This window comes from Eupeodes corollae, chromosome 2 (genome assembly GCF_945859685.1).
Source record: "Eupeodes corollae chromosome 2, idEupCoro1.1, whole genome shotgun sequence".
Taxonomy (NCBI): domain Eukaryota; kingdom Metazoa; phylum Arthropoda; class Insecta; order Diptera; family Syrphidae; genus Eupeodes; species Eupeodes corollae.
Window position 1 is genome coordinate 149,717,064 of NC_079148.1, and position 22,896 is coordinate 149,739,959.

At 33.2% G+C, this 22,896-nt stretch overlaps 1 protein-coding gene across 10 annotated transcripts in view; it reads left to right on the forward strand.

Annotated features, from left to right (window-relative positions):
• The window catches only part of LOC129947229 (protein alan shepard), a 638,535-nt gene that overhangs the window by 508,984 nt on the left and 106,655 nt on the right, over positions 1-22,896 (forward strand). For 8 of the 10 annotated variants that reach the window (XR_008781695.1, XM_056057716.1, XM_056057713.1 and 5 more), the window contains one exon: positions 8,645-8,680. The exons of the other annotated variants lie outside the window; for them this stretch is intronic. Coding sequence is in view for 7 of the 8 variants with exons in the window: in XM_056057716.1 (XP_055913691.1) it covers positions 8,645-8,680 (36 nt within the window). In the remaining variant the exon portion in view is untranslated. The remainder of the gene's footprint in view (positions 1-8,644; positions 8,681-22,896) is intronic. 10 annotated transcript variants of the gene reach the window in all.

Below are 22,896 nucleotides of genomic sequence, written 5' to 3' on the forward strand. Positions count from 1 at the left end.
AGATCCTCCGAAAATGATCGATAGGCATTTCTGGTAAAAGCAAGTCTTACAGTTGAATTGTTTAGCGCAAGGGGGAAGGGGGTGTTGATAAAGAATTCAACCAGCAATTTTGAATCGTGATGACTTTGTGGTTTTTCGTATGAATTAAGTGAGGTCAATTGAAATTTAGAAGGAAAGACTTCGCAATCTATTCAACCATAAAATGGAAATGAGGTGACCTTTCTGTCTTTGTTCTAAACTTGTACGGACACCTGCAGATTCTTAAACTACTGAACCGAGATGAGTACAAATTTCAGATAATTTCCGCAGTCTTCCTAAGAAATATTTAGTCACTCATCTCATAAAAATTTAAAAAATTCACGAAAAGTTTGATTATGAAGAAATGCTTTATTCATTACTCCACTTTCTCTTAAAGCAAAATAAAGAAACGAAGTTGGTCACATATGTAAATGCATACCTTTGTTAAGAATTTTCTAAACTTTTGCATATTTAAATAAAAAAGCTTTACTGTGGCGTATACGTAATTTTGTGTTTACTCTAACATAGTAAAAAGAATGGTATACAGTAAAATAGTAAAATTAAGGTTTTCGCCTCAGAATGGAAAATCTCGTTTATGCCTTTCTTTTAAGGTGTTTCGTAAATGGTGTTAAAAATCTCAGAACATATCGTAATATCGTGTATAACTCGTAAAGTTTGTCCAGATTTATGTTCTTTTCGGTTTTGGCAATTCATCCTAAGTCGTATAACTCGAAAACAACGTTTCTACATTGTGAAAATATGCTGTTTGTTCGCGAAGTAGTTCAAAGAGCACTTCGTATAACAAATTCAGTTTAGAAAAGCTTAGTTCTAAATGGCCTTACATACGCATACGCAATCCCCAAGCCATTAAAAAATTAACTTCACATCCTTGAAAAGTGATTGTTTGTTGCGACTTACACGCTTCCAGCATCATTAGTTACAAAATTCCGATAGGAAGTTATTGTAACGGGTCCGATTTGTCGAATTGAAAGTTTGGACGTTTCTCGACGTTTCAAGGTCCCTATAGTCGAAATAAAAGATTTTAGGAAGATGTCTGTACGTACGTACGTTCGCGATGAATTTTTTGCTGTCCATAGCTCAAGAACTAGAAGAGATGTCGACTTCAAATAAATGTTGTCATACAGATAATAATGCAGAAAGATGCAGAAAGGGCTGTCAAAAAAATTGCGTGGGTGTTTTTTTATCATAGAAGTTTAAAATAAAGGTACAAATTTTGGTTAACCCTAAATATCTCACTAACCAATGATGCTAGAGTAATGTGATAACAAACAAATATATTTTTGGAAAAAAATCGAATCAAAGGGTTTTTTTTATAAATCAAAAAAACTTGAAAATTTTACGAATTAAAAATGATTTCATCTCCAAAACAATTTTGTGCAAGGAAAAATAACGTTTTTAACATGTGGTAAAATTTTGAGAAAAATCACATAGAAATTTTTTTTATAAAAAATAAAACCTAAAAAAAACATAACTCAAAATTGGTAAAAATTTAATTTCGACTAAATTACCTTTTCAAAAATTTAACATTATGGCTTTCAATTAATTTTATCTTATATGAAATATTGTTTTCAACATTCGGTAAAGTTTTGAGAAAAATCGAATTGACAGTTTTTTTATAAAAACTTAAAACTTAAAAAAAATTGACATGTGAAATATTGTTGGTAATTTTAAAATTTTTAAGGATAATTCAACTAACAACTTTTTTAACCCAACACGAAAACCTAAAAACTTTTAAGTAAGACAAATGGACAGAAGGGATGGGAAGTTATCAGTGTGGGTCGCATCCCAGCCTCTTTTTTCTTTAATAATTTTATTGTTCAGTTTTTTTTTCATTTCTTGAAAAGAATGCAGCTTATATTGCATTTTTAAACAGGCCCATTACTACTTACTGCAAAGTCAAGTAACCTAATACCAAGGAATCCAGAGACGAGTAATTTTTCCAAGTCTTTAAAAAAAATTAATTCAACTTGATTCCTAGGTAAGTTCAGGTCATTGAATTTATACATAAAGTCGACACCACGATGCATGCACCAAACGACCCGAGTCCCAAGGAAAAGTAAATCATCGCACCTATAACATAGTCAAAGATTTTCCACTGCATATTATTTATAATCTTCATCTTCAAATCTTAAGTATGGACAAGTCGCCAAACACAAATAAACGGATGAGGATATCCTTTTCAAAAAAGAAAACAACAAAATACACAACCAACAATAACGCATTCAAATGCATCAACACTTCATATGAGGTTTTCCTTTGTCCATGGATTTTCTTTATGAATTAATTATTGACATTATTCTTTCATCCACAATGTTCATTCGAATGAGCATGCATCCATTTCCGAACTAATAAATGAAAGATACTGAGAAATAAAATAATGCACACAAAAAAAGATACATTATTGTCCTTTGTGCGGCTCCATAACAAATTCATATTCAAAAGTTTAACTCAATTATTATTTTCTGTCCACTATATAAATTTTAGGACGTGAAGATGCGGTTGAGGAAAGAATAATCCCTCCTATTTAATATTATATACCTATAGACAGAAGAAGATACTTATGTTGAGCTCAGTTCATATATGGACTGTAGGAACGTACACACATATATCGGAGCATCAGAGTATAACTAGGCTTTGAATCCGAATCAAGCTTCAGCTTTAGGTTCAGCAATAGTGTCGGACGTGACCAACATTTTGAACAGAAGGCGCTGAAACTATAAAAGCACTCATATACATGATAAAGTACTACAATGTATCTATACAAAAGTATATAATATTCATTTGAGATGAGATTTATTAATGCTAAAGAGAAGAGGAGTCTAGAATATGGCATTATGCATTGTACCAAGCGAGTATTTAAGATATACAAGGGACATGAGGTTGGGCTGATGGGGAGTGGGGCATTGTTGTGCCTTATGGATGTACATATAACGTTATATGAACAATAGCTAATTGGGGCGGGATAGGAGTCAATAATTGACATATTGCGGATATCATTTTCTGTGCATCATCGACAAGAAAAGGGGGAGCGAAAATATCCATATACACCCCATATCAGCACCCCACTGGAGGTATAACCTATCGAAGAGACCAACTTGAAAGCCTTTTGAGGCTGACCCAAAAGACGACATGGAAAGAAGACTACAAGCAGCTGTAGCAGCAGCTAGTTGCCATATAGCCTATGTTCTATCTAGGGTATGGTCTTTAGAGCCTCACATCACCATCAGCCATTGCAAGGATGCTGCTGCTGTTGTGGCGGTAGCGACGACGGATGACGACGGACGATGACAGCGACGGTAGAATGAGGGATATCTATTTTTAAAATTTTATAATGCAGGATGTGGAGGGATAATGGAAAAATTACGGAGACAATTTTTCAAAGAGAAACACAATTTGAAGAGTAATGATTTTCTCATTTATCTTGATGGGTGTCAGATCGATAAGTTCATGAGAAATATACGTACATACAAATATTCAAAGAGGCAGCGTGGAAAGAAGGAGGGTGCTGGGGGCAGGCATATAAAGGATGTACATGCAAATTGGTAGAAAAAAGCAACGAAAAAAAAATAAAAATAGAACTTAACTACATTGAGTTGTTGGAGATTAGGGAAGACTTGACTTGGATAGTAATTTCCTGTATAGAAGTTAATTTTGTTCTTCTTAGAGCGAAAAAATACATCCCTTAAATTAAGGACGAAACGAACAAGTTGCTGTATTTTGTTTATTGTATACAATTCATCTTAATTTGAATAATCTTTTCACACTACTTGTTGAATTTGTTGCCAAAATATTTGTGTTACCAAATTATTTCCGTAGAATGCAGATGGCGAGTTAATTAATATTGATTCAACTATAACAATACATTTGTTTGAAATCATAAGTAATATATAAGAAACTGTCCAAATCGAGCTACTTTAACATAGAAAAGAGTTGCCATCATGCGTCCAATTCAAACTAAACTCAAGGTTTCCAAAGACTTTTTAGGGGAAACCAAAAAGACACACACATTTGCAAGTAAACTTTGGGAAAACCTTACCATATCACTGAGATTTTTGTATTGGATGATAGAAACGATTCGATTTGATAGGTTGCTGAATTTTTTGGTGGAGGATCAGATATTTGGTAAAAAGCTTACAAATTTCAAAGGAAGAATACTTTGTCGCTAAAAACGTATTCTCAACTAAATTTGAAGCGTTGCCCACTTTTTGCCCTCTATCTTTGAAACACTTGGTCGTATGAAGAAACTGTTTAAGACAAAAATACTGTCGAAAACTGAATGCTTGGCAACTTTGAGCTAAGATGTTACCTTCATTGGAGCTATGCAAACGGAAATTATCGTAAATAAACGATTTTCGTGACCTTTAACCATCTATCGGTTGTTTTTCTAAGAGCTTGATCTTCAAATAACAATACAAAGTTTTAAAGTAAATTCAATCAGTCCAATTTTTCACTACTTTTTCAAAGAAATCCGTATGACGTCAATTGTGTCTCAAATATTGGCTTAAAAAGCTTTAAAAGTTACTGCTTGTGGGTATAAATTAAACCAATGCTTAAAAGAATCACAATTGAAATTTTATAGAGGCGTTAAGTCGCACGAACAAGGGAGGCAAGTTAATAGGAGCACTTCTGGGAAATATATTTGTCACCAAATTTCAATAAATTGATGAGTTAACTCGTTGGAAGCAAATGTCATCTATGTTTATCTAATGTTTATTTTCCGAAAAAAAAGAGGCTGGGATGCAATCCACACTGATAGCTTACCATCGCGTCTGTCGATTTGTCTTGCTTAAAAGTTTGAAGGTTTTCGTGTTGAGTTAACAGAAGTTGTCAGTTGAATTATTCTTAAAAATTTTTCAATTACCCAACAATACTTTTCATATAAAGAAATGGTTTAGTTTGAAAATCTAGTCTTTTTGTTCGAAATCAAATTTTTACCAATTTTAGTAGTATTTTTACAAATTGAATGAATGAAATTAATTTTAGAGATATCAAGAACCGAACATAAATTTTTACCAAATTTGCGTGCTATTTTTTGTAGATTTTATTTTTTTATGAAAAAACGGAATGTTGGATTTTTATCAAAAAAAAACTACTGAATATCGAAAATAATATTTTCTGTGAAATAAAAAACGTTTGAAGACATTATAAAACATGAAAACATTTTAGACTTGTGTTTCGGAGAGCTTGAACGACTTGAGAAACAAAGTGCTTAAAATCAGAGAATCAAAACAAAATTTATTATTCTTCTCGACTAAATCCTTCTCTGGCTGGTCATAAGCTTTGGAAAAATATTACGGATATAGGTATTGGTAAATTTAAGAATAATTCAGATGATGCTATTAACTGTGATGAATTGAATACAAAATAAGCGTCTCTCTCATCTTTTGAACATCATGATAGCTCCATCACTTTAAATTTGGAAGCTGACAGCCTATCTTCTATAGGCTTTAGCTTTTCCAATGTGAACGAAGAAGATGTTCTTAAATTTTGCTTATTTATAAGATTTGATTAAGTATGTTTTGATGAAATTCATGTGCCTTAAAACCTCTTACTTATCTCTTCAATACTATTTTAACGACTGGAGTTTTTCCCGCAATTTAGAAAAAAGCAAAAGTAATGAGTACCGACCAATAGCTATACTACCTTTTTTATCGAAAGTTCTTGAAGAAACCTTAAACACGCAAATAAGACAAAACTTGGATCAAAATGAAATGTTATGTCCAAATCAATCCGGGTTTCGCACAGGTCATAGCAGCAAAACAGCTCTTATAAATGTAGTTGAAAAAATTAGAGAGAGTCTTGATAAGAACTATGTGACTTTCCTCACACTTTTAGACTTCTACCAAACTACGAAATAAATTCCAGTTCGTGTCATCATCAGTGAAACTAGTTTTTTTTCATATTTATCTTCAAGGTATCAAGCAGTCGTTCCTAATAATCAAACGTCTACCTTCCTTCCGCTTAGTCGAGGTGTCCCTCAAGGATCAATTTTGGGACCTCTTCTATTTACCATGTATATAAATAAACTGCCGTCTCTAGGATTCAACTCGTCATTTCATATGCATGATGACGAATTTCAACTTCGATATAGCTGTTCTCGAGGTCTAATTGAAAATGGAGGTTATGAGACAAATAAATACCTAAATAAGGCCCTACACTGGTCTCAATCTAATGGGCTCTGTTTGAACCCAACCAAAAAGAAATGTCTTATTATTTCCAGAAAACCATTAGCGACGTATTTTCCTCAAATGCTGCTTAGAAATATTCCAATTCAGGTTGTTGAATCTGCGAAAAACCTAGGAGTAGTATTTAACAGAAACCTTACCTCGACAAACCACATAAATACGACAATTGGAAGAGTGTATGGAAGCTTACGAGTTTTATGGACCACTCAAAATTTAACCCAAATAAAACAAGAATGATACTAGCTAAATCACTTCTCATTCCCCTATTATACGATGCGATTGTGAAAGTTTTAGTAATTGTGATTTCAAGGACAAAATGAAGCTTAATGTTGTGTATAACAGTGTGGCAAGGAATGTTTAGTCTGCGGAGATATGAACTTATTTCTGCATACTCGAACATAAAACATGGCGCCTCTCTTGAAAATGTATTTGCTTTAAAAACTTTACTAACGCTCCATAGTATTCTGCAAACGAAAAACCCTCCATATCCTTATAGCAAAGTTAAATTTTCTCGTTCAACTAGAAGTTATGATCTGACTCCATTACGCTGTTCTTAGCTTGTTTCTAGTCGTCAATTTCTTATATACGCGATTCGATTGTCGAATTCCCTCATCTGCCCATAAAGATGATTCGATGCAGCCTTCGATGATAAACTTTTTGATAATATTAACTAATTTTATTACCTTTCTATTGTTAAATGCAACTTTTCTTTCTTTTTCGTTAAATTCGTCATAAAGTAATTTTGCATTTTGTTTTTATTAGTTTTTGAATCTTTCTTTTTAAACATGTTTAAATAGTATGTTAATACTGAAACTATCTATCCTATCTTAAAAGATATTGTATCTTATTGTGTAAGCTTATTCCATCAAAATAAATAAATACATATGTATATTTGAATACAATTTCAATTCTTTTTGAACATCCTTATTTATCTTTAAATTAACATCTTTTTTAAAATATTTTTAAACTACTATATCATCGATTTCTTCACTCGTATCGTAAACTTTATTTATGTATTACAATCCTCAAGGCTCTCGCATTGAAAGTCATCTCATCACAATGAATTTTATGACATTGATATCATAGAATATTGTTATACTACGAATACGAATCTACCCGCACTTTGATGTAGTATATAACTCTCTATTTTTAAAATTAATTTACCCACATACTTCATCACATCAAGATGACATTCTCAGACTGTGCAAAGTCGTCTTATGTTATTGTTTTTCAGTTGGTTCTCTATATTTTTAGAAATGACGTCTATACGACAACGAAGACGTCGACGACGACAACGACAACGTTCGAGGACAGATTGATTTTCCTAATTTTTCTTGTTTTCCTATTTCATCCTATTTGTTATTATGTGATGGAAAAAATAGGAAAAGAATTTCCTTCACAAGGATATTTCTACGAGTAAAGAAGAAAAAGGACGAGAGGACGTAGAAAAAAAAAAACAATTCACTCAACTGGATAATGCTCGCTGATCAGCTTTTTATCTTAACAATGAAAATAGCACCATATATAAAAGGGTGGTCCATGTCATTCCAATCTTCTTCTGATGCTTCTTCTTTTCATAAATAATGGTGATTTCATTCCTAGGCGGATAAATAATAATTTCTGCTGGCCTAGATGTCTTTCTTACTCATATTTGTCTTCATCTTCATCTGCTTCTAGTATTTTTTTTAGTATATCATCTTGAATAGCAAGTTGACAAGTATCACACGTTTTTTATACGTGACTAAGTTTTTAATGATGTACCCCATCCCCAACCTTTATCCATGGAGATGGAAAACCTCTAAAGCATAAAAAAGTTAAAAATCTTGAGACACAACTGATTCCGTGCATTTTGTACATTAATGCGGGAGAATTGAAAAATATACAAATACAAATAAAATATTATTAATATTTTGGGTTTCAAGAATGATCAATTTTTTTCTGCGGGGGCATTAAACGAAAGTATGTAGTATACGATTGATTTTAAAAACCTTGAAAAATTGACTGAACTTTAAATTCATAGAGACATTTCTACAAATGCTTATAGAAGGCAAAACTATTACATTTTTTTAGGTAAATGTGTTAGTTTTTAGTTTTCAACAAAAATTGTGCTAAAAAAAGTCCACTTTTAATCACTTGAGCTTATATCGACTTCTTTCTATTTCTAGGTAACAAAATTTGGACATATTGTACATTTTTTTGATTTTATTCCAATTTTAATTTAAAACTCAACGAACGTTTAACATTGAAATCTTATCACTCTAGTCAGATGAATTTTCTGTCAAGTTTTGCTAAATTCTAAATTTCCAAATATAAAATGATAAATGCTCTTAAATTCTGAAAATTTAAATATTTAACACTTAAAATTGTATAAATAAATAAATATAATTGTAATTTAACACTTATCTTCTTTTATTTTTCAGGTAAGACCAATTGAGTTTAATGGTAATCTGCTTATGGTGAGTGTCAGGATATAAAATAAGTCTTAAATCTTTCAAAATATCCCTTACACAAGTTTTTTTTAAAGATTTTTTTTATAAATTGACTTTAAATTTATTGAATTGACTTAAATCATCGCCGTTGTTTATTGAAAGAGTTATTTTATTAGCCATCCACTTTCTTTTTAATTCAACTATTTTTGCTTGGGACATCAAATTTGCGATGTGTATACCATTGCATTGATACAAATAATTTACTTAAGGTGGCGCTACAGTCCTGTGTGAACTAGGCCATAATACAAATATAAGAATAAAAATGCTTTAATCTTTTAACTTCATAAGAAAAGCAGCTTTGAAAAAGCAAATGTTGGGTTAAGAATATAAAAAATCTGAAAAATATTTGTTTTCCCGGGCATCAAATAACCTTAATTCGCCACTGAGTAAACAACTGGGTTTTCACAGAAATTCGTACTTTTGATATTACTAATTATTGTTATTGTACTATAATTAGGTTAGATTCGGTTAAATTGGCTGTCCATGATGGAAAACGGACACACTTAGGCCGGTTTAATGGCCCATTGTGATACCACATGATTCTTTAGGCTTCCTCCTAAGTTTAATGGAACCAGTTTGACTCCCTTACGAAACGTTAGAGGCTGATTATGCTAATATATTTTAGATCGTTAAAGAAAAATTCTTCGAGGTAATTCTTGCGTTTTTGAGCTAACGCAGGGCATGTACAGAGAAGATGAAGAACTGTTTCCTCCTCTTCCTCGTCCATACAGCTTCTGCAAAAGTCATTTGAGAATACACCTGGTCGCGTGGCATGCTTTCATATTAGACAGTGTCCGGTTTTGACACCTATTATCGAGCTTATATGCGATCTGCTTAGAGAGAGCAAGCACCTTGAACGTTTTAAATCCAGTGTTGGCCAGATGTTTTTTGTAAACTAATGCGTGGTGATGTTAGCCCACCTGGTGTTTGCCTTCGTCATAGCGTCTTGCATTGGAAAAAATTTACAAGTAGAGATTGGTATGCCAGCATTTGCCAAACGTAGTAGGATGCGCTGAACTGTACCGTCCCTGGCGAGTTCATCTGCCTTACAGTTACCTGAAATGTCTCTATGGCCCGGCACCCAGCAATGGTGAATATTAAACGGTTGTGCCATCTTCATTATAGATGATCGACAGTTATGGACTGTTATAGAGTTTGTAGAGACAAAGTCCAGAGATTTGATAGCAGCCTGACTATCCGAGAAAAAACGGAAATCAGATGTTGATATAGCGTTTTCCTTAAGTTAGGACAAGACTTCTTTTATCGCCAAAAGTTCCGTCTAGAACAAGCTACAAACATTGAGAAGGTGGAATGAGAGACTTAATTTCAGTCGTTCAGAAAACACAATTGTACCAACCCCTTTTTTCTGTTTTTGAACCATCAGTATAAAAATGAATTAACTCATCTTTCAGGAATGCCCTATCATCCCAGAAAGATCTGGAAGGTATAGAAATCTGGAAGTGTCAGTCGTTCGGGGATGGTGTAGGCTATGTGCTTTGGAATAATTCTAAATACCTAAGAATTACGGAGTGGCCAATGTTGTTGTTAGTCCACTACGACAAAGGTTTGAGGTAAATAGCAGACCTTGCAGCTTTTGTTTGCTAAATATGCCAAGAGGTGTTAGGTAGAGTAAGATGTCCAGTGCCGCAAATGGGGTTATGCGAAGCGATCCGCTTATACATAGTCAAGCTGAACTTAAGACTGTATTTAGTTTATCCCGGTTTATAGCTTTCTCTAAAGCAGTCCACCATACTGCCACACCGTACATTAAAATCGGTCTGATTACCGATGTGTATAGGCAATGCCTAATCCTGGGTTGTCAGCCCCATTTATTACCGATAGCTTTTTTGCAGGAAAAGAGAGCTACATTAGCATTTTTGACTCTTTTCCGTACATTGCGTTTCCAATTCAGTTTTTTTCTGAGAATTTTAATATAAGGAGGGTTGAAAAATGGAATGTTGTATCTCCTTGATAATAAGAAAAAATCGGTTTTGTGTGACTTAACACCCAGTCCACACCGATCAGCTCAAAGTATAAGTCTGTTTAAGGCATTTTGTAAGAGTTCTCTTAAGGTGTTAACATGCTTTCTTAAAACCGGTAGAGCAACGACCGCGACGTCCGCATAGGCGATCACTCTGGAACCCACCGCATCCAGACTAGTTAGGATTTTATTTACCACCAGGTTCCAGAGGAGAGGAGATAGAACACCACCTTGCGGTGTCCCTCTACTAACGAATCGTCTTCCAAAAGAGTTGCCTAGAGTCACTAGACTCCCCAAGTGAACTCTCTACGTTTAGAGATTTTAGTGCAGCTTTCTGCAATCAATTCGATGTCAAGAAAAGCAACCATAGTGAACTCTTTATGATGGAGGGAATATTTGATGGTGCGTCCTAAGGTGGGAAACGCTGTTTCCACCGATTACCCTTTACAGTCATTGATATCCCTTAAATGGATATCAATCAATCTTTCCAAGGTCTTAAGAAGGAATGATGATAGACTTATAGATCGTAGATATCTAGAATTGACTTGCGAGTATTTACCTGCTTTGGGTATAAAAACAACTTTAGCTTCTCTAAATGCCGAGAGAGTATAGACCAGGGATAGGAAGCTGCTAAAAATTGCCTCAAGGATTGGTGTAGTTATGTCTGAAGATTTTTGTAGCTGATTCTGCAGATTTAAATGGTTTGAAGCTGTTGAGAGCCCATTGTCATTAATTGTCATTACTCCTTTGAAACACATTTTGATAATATGAATCTTTCTCAGTTTTCAGAAGTCTTGAAAAATGGAATTACTGCTCTCGTACCCAACAAAAGTAATACCTCAGAGCCTTCTGGCTATAGACCAATTAGTTTATTAACTTTTTCTTGTTAAAGCATTTCAACAGTTAGCTTTTGATTAAAACTTCAATACATTTTAAAATAAATTGTCTGCATTTCTGTTCAATTTTTGTTACAAATGTGACGAGTATTGCCAGGAGATCAATTGAGCAGAACCAGAAATTATATGCCTGTTTTGTGGATTTTAAAGCAGCCTTTGACAAGGTAAATAGAAATGCCTTGATGTAGTAATTGTCATCCTTAGAAATTTCACGTAAATTCTTAATGTTTTATTTAAATTTTCTTGACTTATCTACTGCATCAGTGTGGGACGGAAATAAATTCTCTGAATGGTTTGAAACAACATCAGGTGTCTTCCAAGGGTGTATATTAAGCCCGATATTACTCGCCTTGTTTATTGATGACGTTTGTGATTTATTTCTGGAATCTGGAGTATTTATGAATTCTTGAGTCTCTGCGTCAATACGAACAAGACAAAAGTAATGATTTTTGAGCCGCGGAAGAGAAGAATACTCGCAGAAATAAATAAATAACGCACCTTTCGAGGTCGTTCATTATTTCAAATATCTTAGAGCTTTGTTGTCTTACAATCTTAATGTTTTGAAAATATGAAAGGAAAAAGCAACGAAGCTAAAGAAGCTCTAAACTTGATGTGGCCTTAGTTTTACTCTAACCAAAAAATCGATCTTAAATCCAAACATCGTGTTTTTCAAAAAACTGTGAGGAGTTTGAAGCCGTGCAAAGGTATTGCTTCAAACGCTTGTTCAGATTGCCTTCCTCAACACCCAATTATGCTATATATGAAGAGTCTGGCATAACAACTCTTTACAATACAAACCTTAAACCCAACTCAGAATACATATTGAAAGTTATGAGGAGGGATAAAAGAAGTCTTCACAAATGAATTATGACAAGTCTTATGCAAACAAATGTATGTATCATTTCAGTAACGAGTGTTCTTCTGAGGCTATTAGTGTCATATTTAGAACCGAGTCGAAATAGTGAATCTTAACTCTATGCCGCATCGAACTGGTCTTCCATAAATCTGTAGCCTTTGTAACACCGGAGGAACCAGAAGACATCACACACTTCTTTGCATCGTGTTCTCTACTCCAAGAGATTCGAAGGCTGTATTTCTTACTTCCCCCAATTTGGCTCTGTGAAATTCTTAATGGGGATTTTCGTTGGTCAACTGTCTATAGATACTGCAAACATGCTCTAAATTACCGCAATAGTTTTCCATGATAATAAGTTGAACTTATATTTATTATTTGAATTTTAACTTCTTTACATTTACATTGTGTTTTTCTTATGAAATTTCGATCAGACAGACAGCAGAATTGCCATATCCTTATTTTTAAAGAAAAAAGAAGCAACTGCATCTGTAATATACTACAAAGTGTGCCCCAAGGGTCGGTGCTAGGACCATTTCTTTTTCGCTATTTATAACAATCTTCTAGATATTGTTCTGCTTTATATATTTTTAGGATTGTTAAAAGATTACATTGCCTTGGCAATTGAAAATCTTAAAAATATTCAAAAAATGGTCCCTTGAAAATTAGTTTACAATTAACGTTGTCAAACATTCGTAATGGCTACCGCAACTTTAATTTCCCATATAACTTCTGAGTTTTTGAAATTTCAAATGAATTGGACCGTTCCTGAGCTTTTCACTTGAACATTGGCCCTACATTGGCAATAATGGGACGAATATTGTCCTCCAAGTGGCCAATCGTTGAGTGCTTATCGTTGTGGCAAATACTAGCAACTTCCCATACCCCTTCAAAAGATAGGCGTAAAATCGCACGATCTCGGTGGTCAATTCACGGTTCCCTATATTTCCTACAATAAGTCAAATGTAGCACAATGTTTTTGGTATGTTGTTATGTCTTGCAAAAACCACAGCTTTTGCACATGATGTTTTTTTTTAATGGGTGACGCATTCGTTCAACCAACTTAAAGTTCTAGACGTACGTCTACAAAAACACCTAAATAGGAATTTGATAAAAATGTAGAATAGGGTGTTAAAATTTTTGCACATTAATTATTTGGTTTCCTTTCAATGAAATTTAAAAGAATTGAGTTAAACTGAAACAAACCTCACTTAGGGAATAAGATTTCTTTAAACTGCTTCAAACCTAATTCTAAGCCTCGAAAAATCCAAGAAGCAAACTTTTCTTTCGAGAACAATGCGAATCTATATTATAAACATATTCTACTCTTGTCACACTTTCAATTAACATAATTATATTAGTTATTTGTCTTTATACGTATATCTTCATATCTATTAACCTCATGCAAGAAACCTATACAACACACAGCACGCGCGTTATAATTAATTCAATTTTTGAAACGGAAGAAGAATCCTGCCATTTTCTATAGCATCTAATTTCATTACCTTTTTCATTATACTCAACTCGTTGTATGTGTGTGTGTCATCATTATTCCTTGTGTGTGTTTTCTTTTTGAAACAATGAAATGAATAATGATTTAGAGTTATATACGCTACGCATCCTCTAGTCCTTGGGAATATAATATATATGTACATATGTTATGTACACATGTATGAAAAAAAAATGGAGAGAGAATAACACTCAAGCCCTTTGCATCACGTAACGTAACTATATGTTGATCCAATTTTAGAAGAATCCTTTGTCCGATCTTTGTGTAGGCGTTTCATTTTAATTGGTGAACCCACTACCGGGTGATACTATATGCTCCTATCCTTTGCTTCGACTATTAAATATAAAAAATAAAAAAGAAAAGGACACCCAGTTCCATCAGAACCAACATCCACCTTCCAGCTCTTAGTTCCCATCAAAACTTAGCAGAAGCAGCAGCAGCAATAAAATATAGAAACAAAAAGAGAAGAAGAAAGAAAAACTATAAGCGTAAAGAATCCTTGTGACGATGATGATGATGACGGCGCGAAGCCTTTTTAGCCATCAAGCATCACTCAACGCATCCGTTTAAAGCCCAGAAACGAATGGAATAGAGAGAAAGGGAGAACATCATGGAACCAACCCCAAAAGAGGCTTCCCCCATTCCCTCAGAGTTAAAAGGAACAAAAAGTATAAAACTGATGAAAAATCCTTTTTAAGTGGCATCATGTTCATCAGGCAGTGCAGGCTACGGCTAGGGCTACGGCAACGGTGGTAAGGCAGTGGCCTGAAAAACGTCATCGTCATTCACCATAAACGAAAATCAACCAAAAAAGAAATAATAGCGCGATGATGGCGGCGGCGGGTGGTGTCATGGTTAGAAAGGACTCTATGACTATAGAGAACCTGTTAAAAATGGAAAAGACTGAGGATTAGCGTCGGTTTTCTGCCTGAATCTATTTTCGCACACAAATTGCCAATTTAAAACGGATATGGGTAAAAGAACTTTCTCCGATTTATTATTTTTCCTGCTTCGTTCTCGCGTCATCGTCATAGTCGAAGTCGCTTAGCGTTGTCGTTAGATGTCGGAGCTAGGGCGCGACGCGGTTTATAGGTTATGTTATGTCGTAACGCGTTGTTATCAATGCCCCCGGAACAAAATCTTACGAGTGGCCCCATTTTTTTTTTGCTCTTAAGGTTTTGGGCTTGGAGCTCTGTTTCGACAAATGATATGCCATGTGGGAATTTATTTTGTTATACCTTACCTTCACATGATTGCAAAGAAAGTAGACCTTAGAATAATAGATGTTCGAGAGGGCATGGCATGTCCTTGTGGAATTATGGGGATTTTTTTTCTAGGATTTGATTGAATTTTTTTTCGTCTTCTTTTTCTTCGCATTGCTTCTGGTTTTTCCCTTTTCGATTTACCGCTATGATGACAAGTATTGGTTTTAGAACAATATTCTTAAAGCTCTCTCTTGGAATTCCATCATCAATCTTAATGTCTTTGGAAATTGGATGCTGTCACAGATGTTTGAGTGGAAAATTATAATTCCAATATAGGTACCAACGGCTGTAATGGCTGAATGAAATATTGGAGAGTATTATTTGAATGTTGTGAAATAAAATCAGTTTTTTTCACATCAACCTTAACATGTTTCGTTTTAACTTAAGTTAAAGAAATACATTTTCACCTGGCAGCACTTTTTTCCCCTTTTCATTTTAAATCAGTAAGATATCCATCAAGATCTACACTTTACAAATTTAAAGTTTGAATTCACAGTTCGTGAAATCCGTAGCTCAAGTGAAAAAAAAATTATTTTCAAGCGAAGTGAAAAATGTTTAGACTGATCTAGAAATTTCATGGATATAAAGCTGTCAACAGGTTAAAATCTCCAGAATCATCATTTCTAATAATAATTTAATATTTATTTCAAATGATTGAAGTGAAAAATTGATGATTTCACTTTTTTACTTATGATTTAAAGTTTAAATGAAAAGAAGTTCATGAGAAAATTTTAAAGTGAAATTGTAATTTTCGATTTATAGGTCGTATAATAAACTTTCCAAATTTTTCACGATTCAAAAAGTTTCCTGTTCAAATGCAATTAAACATACAATTGAAATAATCCAACGATGTGAACTTCAAACTTTTCATTCCACAGTCTTAAGACGATAAAATATATATCTTAAAGACTAGTCTAGCTTTTTAAAGATTTATTTACGGACTGCTTATTTTAACTTATTATTTCACAAAAATAATTCACTTCAAAATATCACTTTTTTCCCACATTACTTAAATATGTAAAGCATCTTAACTTACTTTCAATGCGGATGAAAGAAAAGTTTATGGTAAAATTTAGTGGTGAAATTTAACTTTTTTATTCAATCTTATAAAAAATTTACAAAATTAAATTTGACCTTTTACCAATAGGTCCACATTTTACAGTTTTTAAGGTTTGCAGTTCAAGAAGAATTTTTGGGCAATTCAAAAAGAATTATTGGGTGAAGTGAAATTTATACTTTTCATTCCGAAACTGTTAGATTTCTTTTCGAATTTTATTTTTTTTTTAAGACATCAATAGCTGCTTACGTTCAAAAGTCTATCAAGCCTCAGTTCTAGTAATAACCTAATATACATTTAATTTTTTTTCACTTTTTCATTCCTCAAAAAATAATTTTAATTTCAAAATCGATTTTTCCCTTACCCTTAAGGTTAAAAAAAATGTCTATCTAAAAATTATTAATTTAAAATGTTGACATCTTCATTAACTCTGATCTTGGAATGAAATATCAACTTTTCATTTCACATACAATTATTTACCTGAAATAATCAAGGCTTTCTCATATTGCGACAGACTTGAAGTATTTTAACTTATCTTGAGTATTGGTGAAAAAAAGGTTAATTATTAATTTCTGAGGTAAAATTTTAATTTTTCGCTTCAAATAAAATTAAATTTTGGAAGTGAAATTTTAAGTTTTTACCTTAAACGATATTTCATGTTAAATCTACCAATCATTTCTGGCCGCTTGTACTAATAGATATACATTTAAAAGTTTTTAAAATTCTCAGCTCAAGTGAAAATAAAACTATATCATTTCACTTATTTTAAAAACTTTACATTTCCCAGAAGTATGAAATTTTTATCTACAGGTCAAATTTATTCCACGTCTGCTGAGATTCATATGAAAAAAACTTAATTTCTGCAGCGAAATTTTTCAATTTTTCTCACACATTTTGTGTAAAATTCGCGTGAAAAAAATAAAATGTACATTTTTGGAGTGAAATTTCTATGTCACAGGTCTTAGAAATTAGAACATTTTGCTTCTTGTCTTTTATTAACACAAATCAAAGTTCATTACATTTGTGTATAAAATTTCACTACATATCAAAACAATTAAATATTCCTTTGAGAATAGGAGTGAAATTTGCACTCCTGTATTATTTTTTAGCATCTAGAAAAAGAAAGTCTATACAACTTATACATTTTGCCAATGAACCCAAATTTCTTGTTTCTAATAATCCAAACTTCACATGGAAACAAATTTGTGTACGGAGTGAAATTTCACTGCTTTTAAATTACGAATCAAACAATTATACACTTTAAAATTTAAAAGATTTTAAGACCTCTTTAGCGATTGAAATCTTTATATAAAGCTAAGAGTTTGTTCAGTCCTCATATAAAGTTGCTCGTACTTTTATTTGTTTTTATTGCAAAGTGAAAAATGCTGAAGTGAAATGTTTAATTTTAATTTAACAGCTTTGTGAATAAATTCAATAAACAAATACAATGAAGAAGCCCTAAAATCACAAATCAAAGTTCGTGAAAATTTTAGTACTTAATGTGAAATTTTGCAGCGAAATTTAAACTTCTTATATCAAAACACTGATACAATTCAATTTTTCTACACTATAGAGATTTTTGAACGAAAAGTAGTAGTAGTAACTTGTAAAACAAATTCCAACTCCTTAAAGCTTGTGTTTTATTTTTCACGCATCCTCAATTTCACGTGAAAATCAACGTTCCTAAGATTTCCATAGATTTTCAATTGCTAAAAATATTTTCCCTCGATAATTGTGAAATGAATTTAATTTTCACTGGAGGATTGGGTTAAATATCTAAAGTTGTATAGTTCTAAGATTTTTGGTCGAACTTTAATTCAAAACGACCATCAAAGTCCCATAAAGCTTTTCACTCTCAGTTTTGATTAAGTTCTTTCTACATATTTTTTGTGTTCTTTGTTTTATTGATAAAGAAAAAGCAAAAAAAAAAAGAAAACTTCCCTTCGAGACACAATGAAATATATCTTGTATCTCTAAATAAAGACTTAATTGAACCACCTAGAGTCTTATTTTGTCTATAAAACAGAAGGATACATTCTACATCATCCTTCGCAGCATCCTTCATCATCAACATCAACAACATCGTCTTGTTCGTCTATACATCAATTAAACCAACATTCGAACTGTGTTTTTGTTTGTATTTAATATAAAAGTAAAAGACGAAAAACTTGCAATGCATTATAAATAGTTAGTTCACCCCCTCACCTTCAATCAGCCTCCCCCATCTCTTTCCCCCACCCCTTTCAAATGTTCAATTCCTAGCCTGAAGTAACGAAAGAAAAAAAATATAAGAACAAAAGTAAAATAGAAAAATCAAATCTCAGACCAGGATTCACAGTTGAATCCTATTAAAAGTACAGATCCTTTTCGTCCTTTTTGTTTTGCAATTTTGTTTGTGTTTATTTTGTAGCAGTTAGTTTTTTTTTTTTAATTTGTTATAGTCCTGTTTCCGAATTGTACCTGATGGAGAAAATCCTAATAAATATAAAGAAAAACTTTCAATTAGTTTACTTCACAAGGATACAAAGTACTAAGTCTTGATATAGAGATAAATGTGTTCTCATCTTCGTCCTCGGTTAACAGTTAGTTGGGTTGAGTAAAATAGAGTTGTACTATAGTTGGAGTCAGGTGAAAACGAATCTAAAGGAAAACTGTGTAGAAGAACGAAAATGGAGTTCTAACTTGTAAGGACCTCGCCTTGAGGCTAACCACTTCTCAATTTTTAATTTAATGTCGTTTTCTTGTGTGTGTCTTCGTTGTTAAACTCCTTTTTTGGGTTCTTATTTTTTTGGCTGTACAATAAATTTTATGTGCAGTGCTCTCCTCGAACACAGGAATCAGCGGTGAGGAATCTTATGTCTAAGAAAGTTATTTGCAAAAGTTGCACAGCACAGCACAGAACAAACTATAACTCACGATACCTTCAGTGTGAGACGGTCTTGATAACATCCTGGCGAATAACTATTCGAGCATAGGGTTTCGTATGCTTCCTCGTCCTTGCCGTTGTCGCGTCGTTCGGCAGGGAAAAACCTCCTAAATTAACCAGCTTTTGAAAAGTGAAGTGCAAATTATACGTTGAGACAAGTGCGGAGTGAGGTGTGGGACAGGCGCTGTTGTGCCTGTTATCTTTTTAAAGCTGAATTCAAGGCGTGTCGATGATGGGGGTAACTTCTCCTGGTTGGTTTGATTTTTTTTGTCCTCCGTTCCTTACATAAGTCTGGTGAATTGTGATTACAGGGAATTAAAAATATCCCCACCTTTAAAAATCTATACTTTTATAACTCTGCTGATGCTGTGCATTCCTCCGGAAGATGACAATGTAAAAGTTCCTTAAGGTATTTTTCTTCTTTCCCACAGGAGGTGTATATTTGATGATCATAAAATTTGTGTCCTTTTTGGAATTTAATTCGAAAGGATTTTCAATTTTCCTATTTTCCATTTTTTGTGTGTCTTTTTCTTTTACTATAATTTTGTGTGCCAGAAGATAGAAAATAGGTTTTATGGTTTCCGGGTTATAGGTCGGCAAGGATATAATTCAGAAGAAGAAGAAGAAGAATATTGTTAGGCTTTGACAGGAATAATTGAATGTTTTTCCGGCCAGGCACACACAAGGTTTTAAATTTAACCAAACATCCTTTTTGCTTTATACGAAGAAATAAATCAGCGACTCTACAGAAAATCTCAAATTGCTTATAAAAGGATTTAGAGGTAGGTAACGAAAAAGTTTGCACAAACTAAACTTTCTTAAATTTTGTACAGATAGGACTCTGTACTTTTATATGGTATAGCAAGGATATGTGGAAGGATGAGAAAGATGTTTAGAAGTTTTAAGGAATGAAGGTAAAATGTTAACATAAGAAACAGGATTTATCTGGGGAGTAATCTGATGTCTGTTTAAAGGAGTTTCTGATGAAATGTTTGTAGAAGCAAAGAATCAAATTGAAGAGGGGTTGCTTCTTATATCCTGTTGAATATATTTTATATTGCAAAAGAGTTAAGAATCAGCCGCACACTCTACCGGCGGCGGGTGTTGGTTTAATTAGATAAAAAGTGTAAAGATACGTGTTGTATGTATATTTATGTTGTTTTTTGTTTACTTATTTTTTATTTATTACTGATTTACTTCATGACATGTGTGGATTTTGTGGGATGAAGGAAATATTCAAAAACACGAGATTAAAGTACTTAAAAAAAGGGTTTTTCTTATCTGCAAGGAAAATAATTGTGTTAGAAATAAAATACCTTAGCTTAGGAAGTTAACAAATTTCAAATTAACTCCTTGATAAAATGAGATACATTTCATTCTCATTAATATGCGTTATTATATACCTTTTTGCCTGTAACAGGATAATTATCGGGTAGGTTACTATACGATGTATGAATTTTTTAACAGTGATTGAAATTAATATTCTGAACCTCAGATCTGAAAGAAAATTACATTTTTTAAGAGAAGAAAAACAAGTTTCAGGTACGAATTTCGAGAAAGATGTGTGCAAAGACCTTAACAGATATTTTTTTATGTTGGTATTATATTTTAGTTTACTGAAATAATTTCTATCCATGAATTTAATCTTCTTAATTAGATGTTAAATTTCTTTGAAATTGCTTGTTGGATGTTGGGCAATTTTACATATTCCGAAAACGTTGTTTTTTATTATTTATTAACTTAAATTGTTTGTACGTTATCAGTTGATTTATCACTGGTTATGTTTTTGTACTGTCCCACAAACAAAACAATTCTTTTTTTTTTCTTCATTTCTAATCTTGCCTTAAGCTTTTGCTTTCACATCAGATTTTTAAATGATGTCTCTTTAAAAGTTTTAAAGACAACCAAAAACTGTGTTTTTTAAGATGAGGTAAAAGTCAACGTAGTTCTTAACTATGAAAGTACAAGTTTTGGCTTTCTATGTATAGTTTAAATCATTTTAGTATCTTTTTTAGTTTCTGTAAATTCTCATTAGTTATAAGTTTTGTTTTGACTCTTTATAAATGAACTTTGAACTAAATGCTTTTAAAGTTTTGTGAAAACCGTCTTGGAGTTAATATTTTTAGGGCTGATTTCGAATTCGATCTTCGGTTTTAATATCTGCTTTACTTGAAAGTATATTTTTAAAATTTTGGCTTGTTGAAATGATACATTTGTTACAAAAAGAAAAACAATTTTCAAAAATATTTGCCCTTTTCTGTTGAAAACCCGTTTAAACATAAATGCTTCATCATTTTTTTAAAATCTATGCAACCAAGCGAAATCTGTCAACTTATGAAGATGTTTCTAAAGTGTTGTGAAATACTATAAATATTTAAGGAAATGGGATTTTAGAACCATCATGATTTTTTTTAAAAGCTTTATATTTTTTATTTGGAAAAAAAGGATCTCAAAAACATGTCGCCCTCTAGGCAAGACTATGATTTTACCTTCTTCTGGCATAGAAATCGTTGTCCACGAAATTAATTTCAAAATTTAGAAACAAACAAAATTCGTTAAACATCAATGACATGTCTTAAAAAAATCAGTTACTTACTTACTTAGGTGGGGCTACAGTCCTATGTGAACTAGGGTCTCAAACAACAAACTTCTCCATCTAGCTCGGTCCCTAGCTAGATGTCTCCAGTTTCGCGCTCAAAGTTGGGTGAGGTCACTTTCCACTTGTGAGCGGCAACTGATTCGCGGTCTTCCTCTACTGCGCTGTCCTGTGGGTGTGGATTCGAAGACTTTCCGGTCCGGAGCATTGGTTTCCATGCGCTCTACGTGACCCATCTTAGTCGTTGGACTTTTACCCTTCTGGCTAAGTCTACGTCGCTGTACAGCCCGTACAGCTCGTCGTTCCATCTTCTCCTCCACTCCCCTTCGATGCATACGGGACCGTAGATCACACGAAGAACTTTTTTCTCGAACCGACCCTAGGTGCTCTCATCTCCTTTTGTCATAGTACATGCTTCTGCACCGTATAGCAGGACGGGTATGTTTAGCGTCTTATATAGCGACACTTTCGTCCTTCGAGGACCTTTCCATTCAATTGCTTTCTTAGCCCAAAGAAACAGCGGTTAGCAAGATTTATTCTGCGTTTGATCTCAGCGCCGGTGTTTTTTTCTGCGTTTACAGTAGAGCCGAGGTAGACGAAGTCCTTGACTACCTCAAAGTTACGTCTGTCGATTGTAACGTTTTAACCAAGACGTCGGTGTTGTATGTCCTTTCTAGATAACAGCATGTACTTTGTTTTGCCCTCATTAACCGTTAAACCCATTTTTACCGCCTTTGCCTCAATATTCACAAAAGCTCCATTGACATAACGCTGAGTTTTTCCAAATATATCAAAGTCATCAGCATATGCTTGTAATTGGACAGACTTTTAAAAGATAGTTTTGACGTGTGAGCTCTGAACTTTTATTTCAAATACGATGTTAAAAAAATCGCATGGCAGAGAATCACCTTGTCTAAAACCTTTTTTGACATCGAAATCAGTTGATATAATTTATTTTGTTTTATTTTTGTTTCGACTTCTGTTGTGGGTTTTTCACATCGTTCCGCTTGAAAACCATTCCGATCTTTTTTCTCACCCTTTTTTACCGTGAGAAAAAATTTGGAAATCGATTCTGCTCTATCGAAATAGACAGTGGCTT